The sequence below is a fragment of the Argentina anserina genome, chromosome 5, assembly GCF_933775445.1.
Source record: "Argentina anserina chromosome 5, drPotAnse1.1, whole genome shotgun sequence".
Classification (NCBI taxonomy): domain Eukaryota; kingdom Viridiplantae; phylum Streptophyta; class Magnoliopsida; order Rosales; family Rosaceae; genus Argentina; species Argentina anserina.
The window spans coordinates 28,780,746-28,790,111 of record NC_065876.1 but is presented as its reverse complement, the minus strand read 5'-3'; the positions used below and the strand labels follow the sequence as shown (position 1 = coordinate 28,790,111).

Sequence of the window (9,366 nt, the reverse complement as noted above, 5' to 3'; positions counted from 1 at the left end):
ATTTTCTTTAAACCTAACATGAATAGTCAACTTTTGCAACTCACGTGGTTTTTAAATTTGCTGCTTTTGGGTTACATCGTGTATTTAGAACTTCATACTTTGAAAAATGGACATCGGAATGTTAAAATTAACGTCATTTTTCCCGGTTACTGTTCCGGAGTTTCAGGATTTTTTGCCGGCGTTTTGGCCGCCTTTCGGCCACTTCCGGCGTTTTCGGCGTCACCAACCGATTCATGCCAGCGTCACCTGTCGGACATGCAGCTCCGGCCAACTCCGGCCGCCGCCGGTTTCCGGTGATTTTTTCGTCATTTCTCGTCATTTGTTCCGGCATATTTCTAGCAATTTTTTATTGCCACGTTTTCCCAGTTCAAATTTCACCCGGTTTTGAGTTCTTTTGACATGGTTTTCCGCCTAATTTTCCGGTTTTCTCTATGTCATTTCATAGCTCAAACGATTTTATTATTATTGGTTACCACCTGCACTAATTGGATGGTTTTTACCACCCAAATTGTTTGGTATTCAACTGCTCTAATACCATGTTTTTCCAACTTTTAAGTTGAAGAATGTAGTTCTATTGACATGTGATACATTCGATAGGATTGTACCATTTTCAATCCTCTTTCTGACAATGTCCTACGGGGTATTGCTTGGAATTGTTCCTCGTGTCGTCGACTCTCTTAATTTATTTTGATGATGTCCTGCAGTGAAGTCGAGTGTCTTGCTGATTTCGTAACCACCCACACTGTTCTACGGGATATGTAGTTGTTTTACGGATCTCGTGCGGAGATTGTGTTTTATATCTTCGTGCCCATCTAAGTTTAACAAGCCATATATGCCAATGATACATTTTCATCTTGATACTTATATTGAGAATGGAGAGGAATATCTTTATTAGAAAATCTACAAATTGGTTGTCTGTAACCCCGCAGCTGCCTCGCAGCATTGCAACCCCTGAGCCCGCAGCCCCTGCAACTGCCCCGCATGCCCTCCTACTTGGCCTCCTGACAAAACATGCTTAATTGATGACTCTTCCGTTGAGCATATTCTATTCTTACAAAGTATTTAAGGTGACATTAGTGGACCCTATCCAACCGAATGCGCACATTTTATGATATAGGTTAAGAGCATCGACGCGTTGGTCACACTCACTTTACTTTCCACATTGAACGATGCATTTGCTTAAGTTTTTAGTTATGATCATCATCCTAAGGGCTCACCATCCTTTCCATCCTCTCAAATCTATTTGGAAAGGGTTATGAGTTCACCTCCACGATTTTGATGATTTCGTTTTGCATGTCTACTGGGATCGTCGTTGAACATATTATTCCTCATGTTCATTCACTGCACGATCTAGTGGAGCTCGGACTTGGTTATGGGTGTTAACCTACAGATTTTTGCATGGGGATATGTAATGATGTTGCAAGCAACGACACTTATTCGTTTCAGAACCACAACTTGCCAAGCGTTTGGTGCGTACCAGATGGTCACTGGATACGGTCCCAACGTTCTTTTCACTAACACCTATTTGGTTAAGTTGTTTATGTGCCTCTATTGTAGTAATCTCAATGGGTCTACTTGAAACGATTAAGTATTCTAGTTGGTTATGATTTATGAATCACCAACACTTGTCCGTTATTTCCAATCTACAACTGTGAATCTCTATCTTGTGATATTAGCAGACGGTCACTTTGATGAGACATACTTCCCGTCATTAGGGGGAGATATGAAATGCTCTCATTCCGGTTTTAACGCCAGGAATTGACGTGGTGTGGCAATATGTCTCATTAAGATCTCGCACTGCTCTGAGTAAGCAATAAGTGCAACGCATTATCGACCTGCAGAAAGTCAAAAATTCGATGTTCAATGACTTTACCGATATTGCGAAAGTGACGAGATCACACATAAATGCTGTGATGTGCCGGTAAGATTGGAACTCTCAGTATATGAGAGAATTTCATATGACCTGTTCCAAGCACCGTTGGCACCATCCCTGATAGTGGGAAGAAATCCGGTGATGACACTATTGTACGCTGTAGAGTTGTCAGCGCTCGTGGTATTCCACCACAAAACAAGGGCGGCAAACGTAAAGATGGACTAGTAAGGGTCATAGCTTTGGTCTTGGATCCTACCTAGATAAGGGGGAGACCATTATTTTTTAGAATCAAAACCAGAAAGAAGCGAGGAGCGTAGGCACAAGTATTTTGCCCATCATCAAGAGATATTCTCTAAACACGTGTATCAACTAAGTTTATGTAGGACGCTACTGACTCCTTTTGTTGATGTTAGAGAAGAATAGAAATCTATGAAATTGATCATATAAAGCGCGCGTATGTTAATAGATTGATTTCCCATGATTGATGATGTATTCGCTTATGCTCTTATTCCGTTGTAAAGTATCAACGATGAGCAACTTGACCGAAGTGGAAAGAATCAATACATGTTGAACTCGACTTGTTATGTTAGTCATTGTTCGTAAGTGTAATGAGAAAGATGAAGTCATGCGATATTTGCAAGACTTATGACGCAAAGATTGTCTCATTATCCTAGTATTGACTACAATGAGTTATATTCTCTCGTTATGGACATAATTGTTTTCCCCTACTTGATCAGTAGTAATGTCCATGAACACTGATTTGCAGCATATGATAGTGGTCATAGAATATATGTAAAGGGATCTTGACACATATATGAGAGTGCCCGAGGGACTTTAAATGCATTCAGACCACGGAGAGCTTATGTAATCAGATTGCGACGTTCGAGAAAACGTAGTACAATCGATTGCAAGAACTCATACCCATATGTGTTCATATGAAAGCTAATTCTTGATTCTCGATTCCGTAAGTATAGATGATGAATAGATTCAATGAGCTATACATTCATACATGTTAGTGTTGTTGAGACACTATTGCTTTCATTATGATGTGATTAACTATGCGCCTATGCATCGTCATTAGACTTGCATTGTTCCATTGACATGGGTCTAGTTCTACATTTAGCGAATCAATACATTCCTCTCACACCAACGCCACCAGCAGCTCATACACACTAGCATACATGTTAGTGTTGATGTTGACACTGGTAGCATAAAGGATACGCATGATTCCGTCTCGGACTAAAATCAGTCCTTCATTGGTCCATTCCCCCATTCCTTTGTAAAAGACACATTGAATGTGACAAATCAGAATCTGTCCAGTTTCGTAGGTCAACTTCAACGAAACCTACAAAACAGCTCGCTCAATGAAATATGGTGAAACTGGTACCATTGGAAAGGTCTATGTGAATACTTTGCAGGGACACCAACCATTTACTCATAGCAATCATATTGAGTAGGTTATGGCCGTTTTAGCAAATTAGGACAGTTATGTCCGGAAATCTGCAAGTCAGCCAACTTCGACAGAGCACTATGAACTGCTCCGATCGAATTAGGTTGTGAGCTTTATGTCACTAGAAAGCCACGGGTGTGTATTTTCCAGAACATATTACGGTTCGCTGATGACTATTGTGACGAAGAAGTTATGGCCATTTAAGTGAGTGAATGTCATTCTACCCGAGATTTTGATTTTCATTGCAAACTCTTGTTTTGAGTTGTTATGCAATCTTGTTTCCTAAGATCTAAGTTTGGCTATGTATATCATATATGATCTAAGGATATATGGCGAGATTAATGATTAATCATTAGCCCAAGACTACTTTTGAGAATCATATAATGAACGTTGTATACGTTGTTCTTTGTACTACATGATTATGACACTAATCAGGGGGAGTTGTTTCGTAGATTTTAGGGGGAGTTTACCTCACATGATGCTATTAAATGTAGACGGTGCGTTGTGCTCTTTTTTCCTTCAATCAAGTTTTTGTGTTTACCCAAGAGGTTTTTATTTTGCTTGACAAGGTTTTTACCGAGGCAACGATGTATGCACCATGCAACCTAAGCATGTGACACAAGAGAGAGTGTTCCAGGAGAATTACTATTATACCCTTATATGTGTCTTAGTCTAATATGGTTTCCTGTTAGAGATAAATTCGCATATCTATAATGGATTAGGATTCTAAATCATACGGGATTCATATGATGTAATACCTATATATAGGCCATATTATCAATCAACAAACTGTTACGTTATGATCCATTACGTCGTTATTATTTTCGTTTCGTTCCTCCTCAAACATAATTAAATTAAAACACAAATATTGACCTCAATTCTGATTATATAATTAAAAATTAGTATTAAATATCAAATTAAAGCATGGTGATAAGCACGCATCTTTGGACTTAATGATAGACTGATAGGCATGCCTCCGCAGCACCGCCTCTCCAAATTTGTCAGTGTTTGTTCATAAACCTTTGATCCACCACCAATTGAGCCTACACAAAATGATATGCAGATCTACCACCCATTCATTTCATACCTTTATTTCTTCTTCTTCTTCTTGATTTTTCAATTTCGTTTGGTGATTTTAATCTCGCCGGCCGCCGTGTCGTCGGAGATATTGAGAATATGAGAGAGACGAACTCAGTCTTCATGGTTTGAGGAATTTAGAGAATGTGAGGTCATATTTTGATTATTTTATAGGTTTTCATTCAGTTTCATATATTCATAACTTTGTTGCAAAACACTTCTAAAATTGAGCCAGGCGCTTCTGTCGAGCTTCCCAGCGCTTCCACATCGCTTCCCGAAATGACGTTTCTAGGAATCACGATTCCACACTTCTGAGCGCTTCCCCGGGGCTTCCGCTTTTGAAGCGCGAAACATGGGCTTGTGTGCGATTCCGTGCTTCCTAAGTTAAAGACTAGGGATGTGTTTTTTTTGTCATTTTGGGTCATCTGACTCCTTTTTTTTTTAGGAGCACATCACCTGTGCCAATTAACCCAATGCCAAACATGTGCCACCAAATAGGGTCCGACACTCGTTCATAACTTAAATAAAGTAAACTATGTTAAGTTCATTATTTTCCAACTATTTTTTCTTAACAAAATAAAAAACTCGTATTTAATATTTACTCTAACTCTACCTCTCCATATTCATCGAATTGAGTTGCGGACTTTCTCATCATCATCTCTATCTTCTTCCTCTGAAGTTTTCTCGTCTTTCTACCCAATCTAACATTGGAGATAACATCGACATTGTCTAACCCACAATTCCTAATTCCAATTTCCTCTAAATCTACATGAACTCATCTTGTTTTCGTTTCTGGAAAAATAAATTGAGAAGAAGCCCATTTGATTTTCGGATTTTGATTGTATTTTTCTTGAGTTCTTCTGTTCGGCATCGTCGATCATTCATTGGCTTCTCTTCAGCATTGTATTTTGAAACTAGAGTTTTGAGGGAATTTTGATAAAACTCAATCTGGGTTTATTTTCAGATATAATAAGATCAATCTGAAACTCAGTTTGTGATTAATTGGTATCGTTTGTTGCTGAACTATTTTTCAATCTATACATCTGTGCAAGACCCACCACCTTTTATAAAAAAAAAGTATTATCTCTTATTTTAAATTAGAAAACAGTTACCACTTAATTCTCAATTATAAAAAAGTTATCTTAATTAACTTAAAATTATAAAATAGTCAATAAGTACAAAACAAAATTAGAAAAAAAATCACTTTTTAAATATTTTTCGAACTATTTTACATTTTTTCATCTTTTTTCTCATTCATCTTCTAATTCCGGCAATAGATTTGAGAGTGGTTGGTACCGTTGGAAATATCTCTCTCCCATCTTTCATTTAATGCCATACCCACTCTGAACCGACCACCGTACAAAGCGCATCAATCCTTGCAACGGGTTACCGCTGTTGATGGCGGTGCTCCAAGCAATTCCGGTAAAATCGAAGCTCAATGTTCTCTAATTCTAGTTATTTTCTTCATTATGAGCATATTCATACCAATTTCCTTTGAATTTGAACATAATTTAGCATATTTAGACATTTCCTGAAGGCATGTCACACGCTGTCACACTTTCTGTCACATCTCACACATGCTGTCACACCCGCTATCACACTTGTTGTCACACCTTCTATCACACTTGCTGTCACACCTTCTATCACACTTGCTGTCACACCCGCTATCACACCTTCTATCACACCGTTGTCACACCCGCTGACACCTATCACACCCGTTATTACACCCGTTATCACACCTTCTATCACAGTCGCTGTCACACCCACTGTCAAATAATCTTTCACACTACATGTCACACCTGTCACACTGTTTTTTGTTCCTTCTTCATCTCCTCTTCCTTGTTTAATTGCTTGCCAATGAAATTCTACTTGTTCTCTTTGTCTCTTATATTTGAGTCTTTGAACCATCAATCCAATTACATGGTAATTCACTTATGAAACCTAGCAAACAATAAACGAACTCGTAACCATAACAATTCCAATTAATAAACAATTATTCTTATGTCCCAAAACTATTGCCTCTCCATCACAAAAGAATTTGTATCCATCTAGTATAGAAACCCAACCAAACAACCAAGCATGAATCAGCAACGCCAACCACCAAATCTTTCCGTCGACGTATTTCGGTGATGCCACAACAAGTCGCCTCACCGCCGTGCCTCCGTGGCTCATCGAAGAAGATTCACGCCATCTTTATAGATCTGATCTCGAGCCCGAACTCCAATCTAGGAAGCCAACGGGATGTCCAATGCCGCCGCTCCAATCTCGAGCCTGAACTCCAATCTCGGCATCGCTTTGCACTAGTCGCCTATCGTGAGAAAAAGGTCCAAATCGAGTCTAGTCAATCTACATCGCAGATTTGGTTACTCAGTGGTACGAATCGTAATTTATTAAAATTTTATGGGCCACAGTCTAAGAGTTTTGAAAAAGTGACCATTTTATAATTTTGAAACTTCATGTGACTATTTTATAATTAAATATGTAGAAATTGACTTTTTTATTAGAACCCCTTCAATCAATTGTCCAGAGGTTTCATGGGAAGAGGAAGAGTAGGAATAGATATGAATTTGTTTTCCATCAGCAATTTATTAGATATTTTAGAAAAATAAAAATGGGTATAATTACCAGTGTTAAAACTTAGTTAAAAGAGCTTTAAGTTGATGAACATGTGTCAGATCCTCTTTGGTGGCATAGGTTTTGCATTGGGTTAATTGGCACAGGTGATGCGCTCCCTTTCTGGGTCAGTAATCATGTTATTAAGTGTCGGTAATTTATTATTATGAGTTATTGGGTGTCAGTAATTTATTATTATGAGTTATTGGGTGTCAGTAACATAATTAATGGGTGTCAATAATTTGTCATCAGGGGTTACTAGATGTCAACATTTTGTTATTGGGTGTTACGGAGTGTCAGTAATTTGTTAATTAGGGAGTTATTGGGTGTCAATAATATGTTAGTAGAGGTTATAGGTGTCAGTAATTCGTTATTGAGGGTTATTGAGTGTTAGTAATTTTTTTTGGCGACCGGTGGAGGTGACCGGAATCTGGCAACAATGGCCGGAGTCCGGCTGAGGTGGCTGGAATCCGACGACAGTGGCCGGAGTCCGGTGACGGGAAAGTCTATCTATTCAATAGGTGTGAGGGTAAAATAGTCCTAAAATGTATATATTTAGTAGAAATATGTTCATTTAGGTAAATTGTAGGTTATTTTGTGTTGAAATAGTCATATTTTAAGATGTGTCAATGAAATTGACATAAAAAAACGGGGCCAAATTTGTACCAAATGAACATTTACTACAAATGCAGTTCTTGTTCATACAGCTTCGACTAGTAAAGTAGTGAACGACGTTTAATTAATATAGATTCTTCATAGATAGAATTGACAAACCATACTAACTAGTATATATAGTATACTATATATTTCTTTTTCCTGAAATTAGTCCAGCTTGAGTAGTTGAGCTAGATCATATATCTTATCAATAATGGAAAATAAGCCAAAGGGCCACATACATGCGCATGCATTGATATATTGATTAAGTTGAAACTGCAGCCATATATGGCACAGCATAAAATGCAGTATATTTTTAGAACCGACATATAATAGCTATCTAGTTTCAACTTTGAATAATATAATTTCGATGATGCGCGCATGAGCATGAGCATGCATAATCGGCCTCGGTAGATTGATGACTAATCAATTGTCTTTAGTTCTGCCAATTGTCGTCGGAGCCATTTAATCTAACGGTTGAAGTTTCATCTGGTGGTAGAATTGAGCTATGAACTCCTCCGCCTTGGCGTCGATATGCTCATCCTCACCATCATATATATCAGCACTCTTGCCCTTGTTCTTATCTTCGTCCTGCTCGCTCCGGTCCAGCTCTTGGAGATTGACGGCAGATGCGTATCGGCTCTGCATGCTATCTTCGGATGAGGATCTGGACATGAAATCGGTGGCGTGGGCCGGAGACATGGGTGGAGGGAGCACGTCTTCGTATCCTGCTTCAGACCCCGTTGGAGTAGAAGGTGCAGCGATCTCAAATATAGGCGACGAGGGTGAGGAAGGGTTGTCCTGGAGGTGCAACGGCCGTATTGACCCCACAAAGCGCTTCCATGCGTTTTTGGAGGCCACTCTTTCCACGGAGGGGGCTTTGAGAGATTTTTTGCTGGGACGACGCCGGAGCAGAAACATAGCTGCCTGCAGAATCTGATTACCTCCACGCTTCTTCTTAGCGGCTTCTACAGTTCCCGGTATGGCCGGTGTGGCGGGGGCTGCTGCATTTCCCTGATCATCGTGCTGATCAGTGGCTTGGTTGGTCGGGATGGTGATCACCAGCTGCTTGTTGTCTACCTGAGATTGATTTTCCATTGTTGTTTATATGTAGATATCTATTATATGATAGTTCGGAGATCTAGATAGATCGAGTCCCGATCGAACAGTTTCGAGATCTCCTCCTTCTCCTTCCCGCGGTAGTCTCCTCCCTGCGTTGAGCAGGGTGAGATGCGGGAGGAAGCTTTGGTTGGAAAGCTGGTATAAATCTCTATATATACTGTAATACTGTTAGGTATATTGGAAAATATGAGCTAGCTAGCAAGCTGGCGCCTGATAACCCTATGGTTCACCATTAACGAACTACGCTTTAGTTATAGATAACCGGTTAACCACCAATTGCCAGGCTACCTGAATTCTTGCGCCTTTAATTCATGTCTGCCTCTGCCTCTTCCAACAATTTAGATCATCCATTGGATTCGATTTAATCATATAATTATGGAATATTATTTACATATATAATTACGTACACCTGTTTTGCATAATTACAATTATAGTTAATTACTTACATTGGCCTAGCCAGCTATGATTGACTATCATATTCAATCTACAAGCTAGACAGCTAGTTGCAAATCAGTTTTTTTTTTATTAAAGAAGCTATCAGATTTGTTGCATGTAGTTACACTTACACGCATGCAAG

General features: G+C 39.1%; 1 protein-coding gene across 1 annotated transcript; it reads right to left on the bottom strand.

Moving 5' to 3' along the window:
- Window positions 1–7,891: 7,891 nt before the first annotated feature.
- On the bottom strand, window positions 7,892–9,015 carry LOC126794968 (uncharacterized). The gene has a single exon (XM_050521772.1). The coding sequence runs from the start codon at window positions 8,763–8,765 to the stop codon at window positions 8,133–8,135; it is 633 nt and encodes a 210-aa protein (XP_050377729.1). The 5' UTR covers window positions 8,766–9,015; the 3' UTR covers window positions 7,892–8,132.
- Between the last annotated feature and the right edge of the window lie 351 nt (window positions 9,016–9,366).